This window comes from Scophthalmus maximus, chromosome 4, assembly GCF_022379125.1.
Source record: "Scophthalmus maximus strain ysfricsl-2021 chromosome 4, ASM2237912v1, whole genome shotgun sequence".
NCBI classification, from domain to species: domain Eukaryota; kingdom Metazoa; phylum Chordata; class Actinopteri; order Pleuronectiformes; family Scophthalmidae; genus Scophthalmus; species Scophthalmus maximus.
This window is the reverse complement of record NC_061518.1, coordinates 17,514,136-17,529,306: the sequence shown is the minus strand read 5'-3', so window position 1 is coordinate 17,529,306 and position 15,171 is coordinate 17,514,136. Positions and strand designations below refer to the sequence as shown.

Genomic DNA, 15,171 nt, shown 5'->3' with positions numbered 1-15,171 from the left:
AGTTAATGTATGTCATGTGTTGTCATTGCAAAATTTGTTTCATAATTAAGTCTAGAGTTCAGCCTCATGGTTCGACTCCTTCTGTCCTCAAAGCTCTTCGATATGTTAGGTCAGTGAACTTGTAAGTGCTCGTCAGTAGCTGTTGTTTTTATTGTTGCTGACATGCACAGCAAGATATTCAGAAGGGTTAGTTAAAATAATGAACAGCACAACAGAATTTATCATAGCTTCAGCTAAAAATGTGTTGAGTAATAACATTCAATAAGAGCATTATAATATATAAAAACACTACTGAACAGGACTCAAGTCACACTTCTTTTTATTAAGCAGTGAGTATTTTTTTTTTTCATCTTTACTATCTCACATTAAGCCGGATATTAGTCCATATTCCTAATACTCCCAAAATAAAGGCATTAGCTCTTCCTCTTCTCGTGTCCTCCACTGGGCAACATCCTGGCTACTTTCCCTTTTGCCGACTGCCCCCTTCTGGTCGTCTACACAAATTCAAGTATCGAAAGTGCATTATTGCAATACTGTCCCGCTGCAAATGCAAAATGCTTTAAATACTATAAAACTGCAAAAAATCTCCCATCAGTGCATACAGTTCAAGAAAAGGAAAAAAAAGAGTTATCAAATTTGCCCATTCCCTGTTAGTACTCCATGTCTCAGACAGGAGTGGTCCCCCCTCCCCTCCCCCTTAGAAAAAAGTTCAAATATTTACATTTTTAATCCCATTAAAAATGTAAAAAAAAAAGAGTGCACTGCGCCACACGGCTAAATATAAGCAAAGCTCATCCGTTCTGTGCTGCTGTGACCTGCATTGCTCCAAAGTCTTCGTCTTCCTCCAGGCTGCGCTTGCGACTTCCTGTTGAAGAAATGTAGAAATGTAAACAAAGAACAATTTAACCTACTTTGTACTTCAACACAAGCAAGAACCCTGTCATGACCCAATGTTTTGAGCTTAAAAACAGGGTTGCAATCACTTGAGTCAGTCAAGTGACTCTTGCACAACCAGATCTTCCTCCACAGCGCCATGCCAGTGCTGGAGAATCATCTGGCTGCATCCATTATTATTCTACTATAAGGGCGAAAAGAAACAAACACTTCTTTGAACCAATATTAAAACCTTTAGATCAATGATTCTACATTGATGAGACTACATCCGGTGAGTCTGTATAAATAATCTATGATCTAATGATATAATAACTTCCCAAATCTTGAATACCTCTCAGACAGAGCTGGGTGACGTCACCAGCACACAACACATCTAGCTTTAAAAGGAAATTTTGAGTCAATTCACACGGGCTCCGAGCGTCTGTGTCTTTAAAATAGAAACCTTTGTGGCATCAAATTAATGCAGTCGGGTATGAAATCACCCACAATAGAGATGACTCTTGTTTGCTAATGAGAGCCCAATTCAAAGACAAAGTCACCGTTAAAATATGATTTTTTTTCAAATGTGAAACTTCTAGAACACTATCACGAAATGCTGGTGACAACATTACAGCTGTGTTTCCTTTTTTTAAAACGTATTTTATTATTCACACCGAGCTGAAGCTTCAACAGTTAACTGTGCCGGTCCAGTAACATCAGTCATGAGGAGACAGATGCGGCTGTGCATGACCGGAGACGCTGTGTACCAACCTGGCATCCCAGCTTGTAAGGAGAATGACCTGCCCAACTGCATCGGCGACATCATTTTAATGGTCAATTTGGCCAAGTAGATCGCTTCGTACTCCTAGGAAACAAACACTCATTAATACAGCTACACGGGTGGTAGCAGTAATGTACGGTCAGCAGCACATAGTATGTCGTTACGGTATGTTATTCATCTCTAAACATGTTTGAGAAGCTGACATACGCCTTCAGTCAGCAAACGCGATTACATCATCCAGCCTGGAAAGTCTCTAATGACTAATATCAGAATATCCCTGGTTATAATACTTCATTAAGATGCCAGTTTAGCCACGGTGCTGATAAACAACGTGCCTTCACAGGTGCACATGCTTGTCATATGACTAACAAAATGAATATGTGGCCTGCTGAGGTTAAGAGATGGTGTGTGTGTACTGAACATAGAAAAATCATTTCTGCAGTGTCACACCAGAAGCCGATCACTCAGAATTCATATGCATTGACATAGTGCCTGGTAATCATTGTTGGTTGACTGCACTATTGTTCCCCCCCCAATAAATATGAAAGGTTTAGAACACTAAACAAATTTAGCTTTAGCGACACAAGAAACATTTCAGGACAGTATACCAGGTCATTGTTATTAAATGTATTTACAGTAATGGCAACAGATTTTGTATGTTCACTTTTCTCTGGACTGACATGTTGATCTGTGTCTCGAGTCAAGCTTTACCTGTAGCTGATGCACAAAGCCCACATTGGGGTTGATGCAGAACCTCCTCTCCTGGACGTGGCTGAATGCATCCCTACGTAGTGAACATGAGCAGAGGGTTACATTCAGCATCTGAAACACTCACATACATCATTGTAAACGCAACTGTAACACATGCAGTCAATCTATTAAGCTGTTAATTGTAACAAGAATACTTAACTAAATGTTCTTACAATTATGCTGCAGTTTATATTTTTATGATATCTGCAAACCATCACACAATTTCTCTCATGTGGTTCCGAATATAGCTTCATGAATTAGACACAGGCTAAACTTGAGATAAATGTGAAGCATAGCGTACATAGTTGTCAAACACTATTCAGTACAAAAGAAAATGGAATGTGAAGCATAATAAATAAGAGAATAAATTACCTGTATTTCATCCCAAAAGTTTCCATAAGGTATGCAATCACTAAGGCGGCACTAAGAGAAAGAATAAATAATAGACCAAGTGTCACATTCACAGCCGAAGATTGACCTCAGCTTTTCTCATCTTAGAATTTACTCATCTTAGAATTTACTATTAAAAATATATCGTGGATTCTTAGAAGCCTGCAGCCATATGTCATGTCACATTCAGTACATCATTTGCTACAGTGGCATGTAGAGAAGAGTTTTATCATGAATGCAAGTGATATCATAAACGCAAAAAGACAACTCACCTTCTTGATATCCCTGCATTACCATGAACAAGTACCTTTCCTAAAAGAGAAAGACAAGACAGTCGATAAGACTCTATTCCTACTTGACATTCTGAGAATGAAAGTAGAAACGGCATGAGTTCTTACCTCCTGTTGCTAAGCAGCTATCGATAAATTCCTTAGTCTGTGAAGGAGAAAATGAAACGGGCACAATGAAAATGCCAGATGTCTCAATTCAGCTTGTCAAGAAGAAAATATGAAGACGACGTAATATACTTTGCAACTCACCGTAGGGAAGAATCGTATTATATTTTCCACTGGATTGTCAGCAATATCTAATACAAGGTATCTGCAAATATGCAACACAACAACATCAGTGCGTTAGCAAAAAAAGGACTTGATCAAATAGGTATCTACATCAAACATTTAAGTGTATATATACTTACCTAAATGTATGAGGGAAATTAGGTTTGATAAAATTGGCTTCAATGTCTTGGCGGACACACACAATATGCGTTATGCCCTGTCTCTCGAGAATTGGCAGCTGGGAAAAGAGAAAGAAATAAGTAATATGAGATGAGTATATGAGCAGAAAATGTATTTGTTTCCCTGTGTCACTGTCTGTAAGTACCAAGTACACATGGTTAAAATTCTGTTTAAAAAGAAATACCTTGCTTTTCATTGCAGCAGAGTAGGGACCTAAAAAAAATCCCGGTAATATCTCCTGGAAAATTCAAAGATAGAGCACGGCAACAAATTATCAACACAGGCAGTGAAATCAATTGATGTTCAAAAGGATCACAAGACCCCAAAGTACAGGAATTCTCTCAGGATGAAGACAGTAAGCCTCTGTACGAATAGGATGTCTTTACTAATGTCCGTGGCATTGTTGTGGTGCATTCAGCGAACAAAGCAGGATCTGTCCACACCCAAGAGTAGAGATGTTATGATACCAGTATCAGAAATGCTTCAGATTCGGCCCGAAATGCTGAGTCCAGCACCAGTGAGTATGTGAATCTATGTACTGATCCAATATCACGTCTTTGAATTTGTTTCACCAAGATACCAATGCAATTTTCTTTTCCCAGAAATCACTTCTCCAAAACAGCAGTTGCGCTGCACCGCCACCGGCAAGTCCTGAAGGAGCAATTTCGCCAGAGCTAACGAAAATGTCAGCAATTTGACATTATTTCACGCAGGGAAGGGAAATGGCAATGTGTAGCGTATTGTTGTATTATACAGTTACTGTTAAAGATACAGACAAAAGGTCTTTTATTTTTCTAAACTGTAACACTTTAGTCCTTAATTAATTTAGTTTTATACTGTTCAAAAGTCTGTGGCTGCACTTTAAACACCACTCAGAGGAAGAAATTATTGTTTATTACTAAACTTATGAATTTTTGTTGTCAAACTAGAAAATAAAATGAGTTTCTATGGCTTCATTCTCCGTATGCATCTGTTTTTCAGAGGGTTTAACCTGAGCCAGGCCACACAGCAACGACAGCATCATCACCTTCATTCAAGGTGAGTAACATTCAGCTGTTAATTATTATTATTATTATTTAAATGCTCTGGTATCTGATCAGTACTCTGTATCGGCCGATATGCAGAGTTCAGGTAATGGAATCGTATCGGAAAGGGGGAAGTGGTATCAGGGCATCTCTACGCAGGAGACGTGTATCAAAGCTTGCATGCAGTTTTCAAACAACAACGACAACAACAACAACAACAACAACAACAACAACACATTTGCTGATACATTTTCCTGGAAGTGAACTACATTATCTCTGGTCGACTGAGACATTAGGCATTAGATGCAATTGCCAGGCTCGAATCAGTCAGTCTCAGAATCTGTCATTAAACCCACAGGCTCCTTGTGTGATGAACCACTGAGATGATGAGAATAAGGACACACACGCATCTTTCATACCTGCATTTCTCGTCTCATCGGATACGCCCAGTCCTGCAAAAGGGGAAACGTACCGGAAGGTTAGAGGCGGAAGCAAAGAGGTTTTGTAGGTGTGACACATCTTGTGGACATGTTGCAGCCACAGCGGCTCACGAGTCCACTTTGTGTACATACGTGGCTAACGGCGGGAGGCTAGGCTAACAGCGAACAGCCGAGCGGAGACACAACCGACTCACACGTGTTCAAACCAAATGCATAACTATGTTCACTGCACCCCCTAAGACCCTCACGGCTCCCCGTAGATAGGACATGCGTATCTTATGGACCGATGTGCTGCAGTGGAGTGGGGGGGGTTAGCTCAGATTAGCCACACCGACACCACAGTGGACGTGTCGCAGACACTCACCAGCAGCTCCTCCTTGGTGGCGGGCAGAGACGGGAACTGGAGTTTGTTGTCCTCGTCCATTCTGCCGTGTGTTGCTGCCACGCGCCGGGCCGGCGGGACGCGCGCTGTCGGTGCTGCTCGCGGCGGGGCGGTTAGCTGGACAGTCGGTGCCACTCGTTCCGTGGCTCCACACGCATGTCCGCCATGCTGTCCCCTGACAGACGAGTCACGTGACCACGCTGGCGGATGGCGCGCGCAGGAGCAAACGGCGACGCCTGGTGGACGATGGGGGGAAGCGCGCTCAGGAGCAAACGGCGACGCCTGGTGGACGATGGGGGGAAGCGCGCGCAGGAGCAAACGGCGACGCCTGGTGGACGATGGGGGGAAGCGCGCGCAGGAGCAAAAGGCGACGCCTGGTGGACGATGGGGGGAAGCGCGCTCAGGAGCAAACGGCGACGCCTGGTGGACGATGGGGGGAAGCGCGCGCAGGAGCAAACGGCGACGCCTGGTGGACGATGGGGGGAAGCGCGCGCGACTGTGATGGATCGAGGTAGGTTTTTCATGCCCAACTGAAACTAAATCTAACACAGAGATAAAGTGAAATACAAGAACACGTGATTATTTAGCATTTATCTTCCCACATACGCATTTACTGTGCCAATACATTCTGTGAGCCTGATCATGTTAGACATAAATAGCTGTCTGCTGGATGCTGAGTGGCAAGACCAGGGTGAGACTGGCCTAAGAAGGGCTCAGCCTCAGCACTGCACACACTATCTGGTCACGTAACATTAAATTCCTTTAGCAGATGCTTTTGTCCAAAGCGACTTAGAATAAGTGCATTCAACCGTGAAGATATTTTTCAGAAGTGCAGAAATTAATTAGTGCATAAACATTCATCAAATATGCAAAAAGTGCTGTTTGTAATTAAGTGCACATTTCTTTGTTTAATATATAATAATTCAGGGAGTAGTAAGGTGCAGTCTGAACAGGTTATTTTTCAATCTGCGACGAAAAAACATTGAAGGGATTCTGCTGGTCACACAAAGTTCCCTACGCACTCAGGTTTTAGTGGCTGTTTTCACGATCTCACATTTCTTCAGTCGGCATTACCCATAAAAAAGGTTTGTTTCGATTTAAAACCAACATTTGACGAGGTGTTTTTCCGCCACTTCTCTGCTCAGCTTCACCCACCGTAGTGCTGATTACACAACAACATCAAAACATGCATAATTATAATGTAAATGCTACCAATTCCACTACCCTTTTTAAAGAAAAGATTTACATTTCTCCCCCTGATCAACATGATGAATACTTACTATAGGGCTTTTGAATGATGATGCATTTGCTAACTGAAGTGTATTTGAAAGGTGATGCGACTCATTCATAGGAAAAAACTTTGTCTAGCTATGACTGGAAACATGACATGACTTGGCTGCAGCTCCCATCTGTGAAGTTTGAACTGTGTTGTCTCAACCAACTGTGCCCAGGGTGTGAAGTCCTGATGAGCAGGTTTGTCTCTCTTGAGCTCAAAGCGTCTCTCCAAACACGGAATTAGTCAATTCACATCAGGGATGACCACATAGCCCGATTTCATCTAAATGCAGATTACATTCATTATCAACCCACACGCTTTCACTGAACTCTGTCATCGTTTCCTTTTTCTTTTTTCCCTTTTTTGTCCCAATCCTTTATTTTTGTTCTGCCCACATCCCTCTCTCCCATCCACCCCTGCTAGTCACTTCAACAATGACTGCTGATGATTTAAAACCGAGAGCATGAATAATTTGTAGATGTGTCTTTGGTCTCGCAGACGTCTCATCTGTTTGTTGTTGTGTGCAGCATTTGTGATTTTTGTTTACCTCCTGGCCCGGGGAGGGAAAGTCTTTTTTTTCTTTCCCAGATCAGAGGGAGATGTAATCTAACAGCAGAAGAACAAGACGTTTTGAAGAATGTCAATTACTTCTCCCTCAAGAATCTTTATCAGTCTCTAAAGCATTAGAGGATTGGTTTCTCCCTGCGAGGTGGCTTCCCCGCTGTGCAGACATCCCGGTGACAATGGCACTTTAATATTCTGTTGCTCCAGGACAAATCAGAAATGATCAGCCATGCCAGACTACTTTGGCAGAAATACATTGGCAGGAGATGAGCGAGGAGATCAATGTGGGCGTGTGTGAGAGAAAACAAAATGATGGAGGGCAAAGATAAGAATACAGAATGGACAACTGTAGGAAGGGGTTAGATAGAAGCAGGACATGGTGGCTCGATCAGGTGTAGATGAAATGAGCCAGTGAGTATTTATAACATTGTTTGGGAGTCAGGACTAAATAACTATAATTAACTGTGCCTACATTTGTGGTAATAAACATGGGTTTCCAATAGGTTTCGACAACCAAATTGCAGCTCTGAATTCACTTTGTCATTGGCCTTTCGTGGATTGAGTTGACATTTAAAAGAAAACAGAATATTACCAGCGTTATCTTTTTATGCCCCGTGGCCTTTAAACATAAGTGATTATTTTAATTAAATTCATCTAATCCAGTTTACAAAAGACTGTTTTACAAAAAGTAAATAATTCAAGTTAGTCTGTCAAGGGGTCATTTATTGGACCTTATTGTAACACAACGTACAAAATACTTTTTTTTTTTAAATCCTCAGGGCTACACGGAATACCCAATGAACAGAAACTTAAAACACATGATACACTTAAGTCCTTTATGGTATAGAGACGGATTCGCCGCAAAGTGTGGTCGTTCTGTATCAGAGATAAGTGAATCTTAAGCCTTATGTGCAGGAGAGAGACCCGCCCCTCCAACTTCAACGGTTAAGAGCAGACACACACTAACACACTTGCTCCTGACGGCATATTAAAACTTCCTCTACTACTTGAAAATACAATTATGTATTGCTTGTATACAACTTGAACCTGTGTAGACTTATACCATTGTGTAGTAGCTCAAGTGAAGCATTAATTGCTGTCAAATCAGAGCAAATTATTTAGTGTTGAAATATAATGTTTTTTCTATACCGCTGCTCCAGCTGGGTCGGGCCTGTAATAAGTCAAAGGAATGTTGCTGGTGAATGTCTGTTTAAATTTCTTTATTTTCCATAATTAAAAGAGCAACCACAATTTTATAGGCAAAACAATTTAATGAAATACAAGCAAAACACTACAAAAATGATTGAGTGTTAATTCGCATGCACTATAAGCACAAATGGTATAAAATGAACCCTCATTTTTATGGAACACTAAATATTGGCCCGCAGAGCAGAATGACCACAATATATCTTTGAGGTTGATGGGGTTGGCTGTCAATTCCAACGACTGATCAGTCATTGTTACAGTCGTTTTAGATGCTGAGAGTTTAGACTTTTATAACGCACCCGCAGGTCGTAGTCCTTTGGGACTTCAGCGTCAGTTTGAATGTTAGACAGCACAAGACATTTCCATGGGGATCATTAACAGACATCTGTCTGGTGTAATAGTGCCAGTGAAAATTAATGAGATTCACAAACAACAGAATTAATATTTCCTTGTTGTATGAGTCTAATTTTACAGATTCCACAAGCTATGACAACTTGTGATTTCTTTACTATTGGGATGATCAGTTGAAACACGCCAGCTACCTGCTGCACCCAAGGTCAAAAAGAAGCAAAGATAGATATGTTAGATCCAGGTGATAAGAAAATATATACCTTGTACCATATTAAAGCTGGAGAGGAGAAACGTAATCAACCAAGCTTCGGACCTTGAATTTTCACTAATAAAACATTACACATTCACAACACTGAATTATTATTTTAGGAATTAATGGGATTGACTTGAAGCATCATAAAACATAACCAATGATGAAACTAAAGAAGAGCTATGACAACGTTTAAAAAAGTTCATCAAAGTCCATTTTTTTTAGGTGTGAAACTAAAAATGCTTATTTATTATGAAGATGAAAATAGCATATCTGTAACGCTAGATCTACTGAATCATGATTTTACAGTCAATAAAAACTGCGATACTGCAACTACTGTACATGATGAACAGAGCCATCACAGGCAGAGGAAGCCAAGTAAGTTAGAGGACAAGCTAAGTATCCCCTTCAGAATTTGCACACTGTGCCCAAAGGGGCCTGTATTATTTATATTAAGTCATACTCCTCACCCATGACATCACTGTAGGAGAGAAAAATTCAAATTCCTCAGAGAATGATAAAAGTCTTCAACCTTCTGACAAAATCTCTTCATCTTCAACTATTAAATGATCTCAGCCAGCAAAGAAACTTTGATTATGTGGTTAACTGTAGCCAAGGGATTGAGATCAGGAGATTTTGTGATTGCCAGGTAATTTTTACGTGATTTTATCTGAATGTTCTTCAAATTATTCCTGGATTCCGGCGCTATGACAAAGAGCAGTATCTTTATTTCTGGCCTGGATTCATGATGGAAGTGAGGGTCTCTACAGTATATTTCAGTTCACTTGGAGTAACTGCACTGCTTTTAGGAGGACAACTTTTACTCCACTAGAGATCTTACCACGTATGCTGACATGTCAATCATCCACTTGCTAGCCTCTCACACTAGATGGCAGTCAAACACAAATATCAAGGATCCAGGCGGCACCGACAGCAGCTAGTGTAGAGCGTGGCCACGTCCAGGAGAGGAACTTCAGATGTGGGTGGGGGCCTGAGTTGTTTGTGAATATGCACGTCTCTTTTGTACAAGACACGGTGCTAAAAACAGATCATAAATGCACGCACGCCCGCTCACTCACTCAAGCGCACCTTACATTTTGACAATGCCTTCAGCCCAAAGGCTCTCGAGTTTGGTTTAATGAAAAAAAGGCCCGGAGCTGGAAACATTATCAATATTACAGTGCATGTCACAGCGGATGAGTGTGCTGGCTGTGTTTGCTTTTTTTTGCCTGTGGAGCGGAGCATCAGCTTAAGGTACTGTCAGCTCCGGGCTGTTTAGAATTAATAATCAGACTTTATGATAGGAACAGAAATCCATCCTATACATTTTTATTCCTTTGGAAACTGTCTTCCTTACCGAATGCCCAAAGACAGGCAACAACCTAAAGTCTTCAGCTTACGCACAGATACTCCACCATCACCCACTTCCACCCTCTCATTGGTTATTGAGTCTGCTGCTGAGATTCAGCACATCATTACTGATTACAGGCGTACAGCGATACCAATGTGGAGGCTGCCCCTGATGCTTAATTGGTAGGATGTAATAACGGAGCTGTAATATGTGGGCCCTTAATCGTGTGTTTATTGCACTATTTATTGGAGAGCGTCCCTCCCCTGGCTGGTGGCTGATGAGGTGAGCTGCGTTTCCGCTGGCATGCTATCAATCCTGCTTCATTAGGGCCACGCGGGATAGGAAACAAGAACGCAGAGTTTGCCTTCCAGCCTGACGTGGGCAGAGGAGTCGGCCCTGTTAATGAATTACAAATTCCCTCTGACAGGAAATGCACGCAGAAAAGCAATTATGAAAAGAGGTGATCATAATTTCTTCGCTGATTCATAGTTTTATTTATTTATTTAGTTTTAAAAAGCTGACACCAAATGAAGATTCTGAGTGAGAAATAAGGATATTGTTACTACATAATGTGAATATGGGAGGCCTACAGTACCTTTTTACATGTAATTTGATTTGTTCTAAAATATTATTTTAATTTCTTATTTGATTTGTTTATTCCTCAGGGACATAACTATTCAATGTTTAAGAAAACACAACAGCAAACAAACATGCAGACTGTAAATAGACAGAAAAACCTTTGATGGCGCTCAAAGATAATCGCAGTTCCGGTAAAACCAGTGTGGTGTGCTTTATTTACACCAGTAACACGGGTTGTGATTCCTACAGCTGTGTGACACAGCCAAGACTTCTTACACAGACTAATGATCTTACTAGGTTAATACATTTGTGGTTACATTTCAGTCTCTGGTTTTATGTGGGCATACAGGATTATGATTCCTTACACTCAAATTTGTGTTTTTGTAAGTTTCGTGTCCTGCGTGGGTGGGAGCCTGTTTATTTTAGAAAGCGTGTACCCGCGTCTCTGAAGTCCATTCTAATGAAAAGGTCGCGGCATTAGTAACGATGGACTTTGCCTCATAACAAAATGGTTTCTTTAATCATAGGGCCAACCTACACATCCGTGGAAGGGAAATGACACTTTAAAAGAAACAGCACAACACTGTACTGTATATGCTTTTAATGTACAACAATAATTGATCCTCTACTGTATATCTGCAGTCTGGTATTTGACCAGAGATACTCGTGGGAGAAATCATAAGCCATGGCAATGTATTTGGCTTGTAATTTACTGTCAAATAAATTCCATACTGATACAGATGGAATGATTTTTTTTTACGTGGATGCCATTCAGCAGGGCCTGCTGTGATGACTGACAAAGACAGCGGGCCGTCAGTGAGGCTGCACACGAGGATCATACCGAGGTCTACGCCGCCTCACAATGTACGCCACGAGGCTCTAAGTCAATTATAAATCCAGTCTGATTCATTAGCCCTTGTGACCGTGTGGATTAGTTTTTGCTGAAGAATTTTAGGAGATCTTTAATTCAGAGTTCTCACGAGGCTAATCGTTCTCAATCTCAAAACAAGCGTCAATCAGCTGGTTAGATGCTGGTTGCAATTAAGACAGTATGTGCAGTATCTGCACCCGCAGCACACACACACACACGCACACACACAAACACACACACATACACACACGCACACAGTAAGTATTAATGCAGTAAACATTAAAATGTAAGATGATTAAAATGACTTTGCCATCAGCAGCTCAAACACAAACACATGTCTTCATCTTGAAAAACACACAATAGCTGAAACCTGATGCTGGTTTTGCTTTCATTTCAAGTTTCTGTCAGCGTGGCATTGCACATTCTCAAATTTTCCAGAATTAACGAGAATGCATAGCTGCCCAAGGGAGGCCGACCAAAATGAATTGTGCAGGATCTAGTCACATCAAGTGCAGCTGCTCCACATTCATGTTTTCACTTCTGACCTCCGAGTAGGGAGATGCAAAAAAAAAGGTGTGATTGCGGCCTTAGAGCAGCGAGCGATATCAGATTCTCTTTTTAAAATTGTCTTAGTTGCAGATTTGGCCACATTCTTGGCTCCTGCTGGAGAGCTGAGTGTGAGAAGAACAGTTCGGTGGACATACAACAGCAACAAAGAACATACATTGATGGAATACATGGTGCAGCACGATGCTGCAGAAATGGGAAGCTGATAGAAAAAAATAAAACTTAAGAATGAGTGGAAAAAGAACATTATTTTTTTTTGTATGATTTCTCTATTGTGATTTTCTTTTTTTTGATCCTACTTAAATTCATTCCACTGCCTTTTGTCCATTCTTGAAGTTATTCCTCTCTTCTCCTCTCCTCTACAGGCAGACATTTCTTTGATCCAAGGATCCCACGCCTTTCGCCCCCCCCCCCTCCAATCCTCTCGGGGTCTTATTAACAGACACGCAGTTCTCATGTTTTATTGCCTATGATAAAACCTTGCCTCTGATCTCTCATTACAGGCCGGTTCTTTGGAAATGGGCCCTGCACCCTTCGGCTTAATATTGCCCGTAATGGGGCAAAAGCTAAATGCACAGTCTGAATGTGTTGGGCACATACCAGGTCCCTGTGCATTAATAAGCCATCAGCTCATCCTGGCTTCGGCCTGATTCGTCTCTCTCTCTCTGCGGCGTGAACATGAGAATATGGTGATTTCCGCTTGTAAAGTGCACTGTGGTTTCAAACAGCCGTGCACAAAGGGAAACTGGCACGCGTGTACAAGCGTACACATACATGTGCACATTTAATCAAACGTCTACACTTCTGTGGTGTCACACTTTTAGACCCCACTCTCACAAAGACTGGTGAGAGCTTGTACAAATGTCGTCCGTGATGTATTTCATGCCGAGTCGGTCTTTCACCCCTCTGGGGGGAAACAGCTATACTCTTTCGGTCTCTATCACGCGTCCTTCCAGTCCCTCTGGGCGTTATAATGACAAGAGGCCGTTGGCTTGGGAAACTACACTTAGCTGTCTTCCTCCTTTCTGCTCTTTCCCATTCCCATAGGATTTGATTTTATACATTTGTAGGTCATACATGCATGAAATGAGTACAGTTATGTTCAGGTCATTCATCAGGTGGCTTGAGATTTTTTTTTTCTAATGCAGAACACTATCGTGATATTGCAACATGGATGATGGTTTTGATATACATACAGCTGATAGTCAGCCAATATTTTCATATTCTATCAACTTTGCACCAAAGAGTAAAGAATGAACACTTTTCGTGTCCTTCCTTTATTTTAATTTCACGTCTAAATGAGCATTTCTTCCTTGTAGCCACATTTTTTCCCATCTTTATCTTGTTAACTACATTTTATTTATATTGTTTTATTTATTTATAACAATATTATACTTGCTTATCCATTTTCAATGTTTGGGCTCAGTGCTGTTGAGATATATAAGTCATATTCCAATATGTGTATATGTCCTCTAAGAGGGGTTTCATGGGTTTGTGTTTTTAACTTACTTTCTTTTTCACTTCAAAGCACTGTAAGTACTATATTAATACAATTCACATAATTCATTTTATTATTATTATTATTTTTATTATTATTGTTGTTGTTATCGTATACCGCTGTGTTGTTGTGTGATAGGGCTGACCTGCAGAATCAGAATTCTTTACCTGCCAATAATATTCTTTATTCAAAACTAAGATCAATACCCGGCATCCAGTGTTGTTATGTTTTGTGTCATTGGGACCTCATTTTGAAAACCCCCCAAAACAAATTGAAGCACTACACAGTAAGAATAAATAAACCATAAAATTGCCTCTAGCAGGACCAAGACACAGTTGCACAATGTAATGTGTATGTGCTCAGTTGTTGGTGCCCTTGTTGTCAGACATTCGCCTGCACTGCTTCTCCTCATTTACTAATTAGCTTGGGTGTATAGAGGCCAGTTTTACACTTGCTCCTACTTGCTTGATTATGTTGCCAAGTTGCTGTAGCATTAAGAGGCTCCTCAGGCACGGCTTAGACCCGATGCCGCGAGCTCTAATAACTAATTACTAGTTGGTAATTGCTGATATTCTGCCCTATAACACAATCCTGTGGTGGCGGCGGGAATTTACATTAGTGTTACTCCATTTACACTTGTGCCAGTAAGCCACAGGTCCATAGCACACCTAAGTGGACACAATAAATTCCCCAAATACTTAATGAACACTACTGTCCAGACATGTAGAGCTCCCATGTAAGATATCAGGGGGGATAGGACCACCCATCATCATGTCGTCATAGTCCTGTCTAAAATCAAGACAATCACATTTACTGTTCAAATTACCATTTTGTGATAAGTTGATCATTTTAATCTTTTGATATTTATTCAGATCAAATAAGATGGAACACCTGAGGTGGATATTACGTATCAAGCGTTGTACAGTATATGTCATGGTTAAAGAGAGCTGATGAGTGCGAAAAGTGCCATGCTGTTGAGTCTTGAGGGCATCAGCAGGAATGTTCCCCAAATCAAAATTACAGGGAATTGTTCAGATCAGGGTTAGCATAAAAATATAACCTAGATGTGCATCAGATATGTGTTTGAGCTGGGATGGGAAATTGACTAAGAGGATGAGGTTTACAACTTAGTGTGACTTTAACATAGATAGACTGCAAGCTCCTTCTCGATTTCAGTGCATATTTTTTTTTTCTCGCGGTCTGGCCTTCTGTCAGCGTGCCAGGAGGAAAGGAGGAATAAAGATGTAGGGATTAATTAACAGGGTTTGACAGGCTGCTAC

General features: G+C 41.0%; 1 protein-coding gene and 1 long non-coding RNA gene across 5 annotated transcripts in view; one reads left to right on the top strand and one right to left on the bottom strand.

Moving 5' to 3' along the window:
- Positions 1-302: 302 nt before the first annotated feature.
- Positions 303-5,568, bottom strand: styx (serine/threonine/tyrosine interacting protein). 3 transcript variants are annotated; one of them, XM_035628398.2, is made up of 12 exons: positions 5,361-5,568; positions 4,976-5,008; positions 3,716-3,769; positions 3,492-3,589; positions 3,334-3,394; positions 3,193-3,229; positions 3,067-3,106; positions 2,777-2,827; positions 2,366-2,438; positions 1,645-1,738; positions 816-865; positions 303-494 (listed from the first exon to the last, which is right to left on the bottom strand). In XM_035628398.2, the coding sequence occupies exons 1-12, from the start codon at positions 5,418-5,420 to the stop codon at positions 414-416; spliced, it is 732 nt and encodes a 243-aa protein (XP_035484291.1). In that variant the 5' UTR covers positions 5,421-5,568; the 3' UTR covers positions 303-413. The 3 variants fall into 3 exon arrangements, with proteins under 3 accessions (XP_035484291.1, XP_035484293.1, XP_035484292.1); XM_035628400.2 differs by having other exon boundaries at positions 303-865; positions 5,361-5,567; XM_035628399.2 differs by lacking the exons at positions 4,976-5,008; positions 5,361-5,568 and adding an exon at positions 4,811-4,969.
- A 13-nt stretch (positions 5,569-5,581) lies between these two features.
- The window catches only part of LOC118302643, a 30,203-nt gene continuing 20,613 nt past the window's right edge, over positions 5,582-15,171 (top strand). For both annotated transcript variants that reach the window (XR_007030586.1, XR_007030585.1), the window contains exon 1: positions 5,582-5,889. This is a non-coding gene — a long non-coding RNA (uncharacterized LOC118302643). The remainder of the gene's footprint in view (positions 5,890-15,171) is intronic.

Bases quoted from the DNA above. Each gene is read 5' to 3' on its own strand.
- styx (XM_035628398.2), bottom strand. From the start codon at position 5,420: ATGGACGAGGACAACAAACTCCAGTTCCCGTCTCTGCCCGCCACCAAG. The intron at 2,828-3,066 runs GTGAGTTGTCTT...TCTTTCTCTTAG, and splicing joins AATGCAGGGATATCAAGAAG to TGCCGCCTTAGTGATTGCAT. The intron at 2,439-2,776 runs GTAATTTATTCT...TTCACTACGTAG, and splicing joins ACTTTTGGGATGAAATACAG to GGATGCATTCAGCCACGTCC.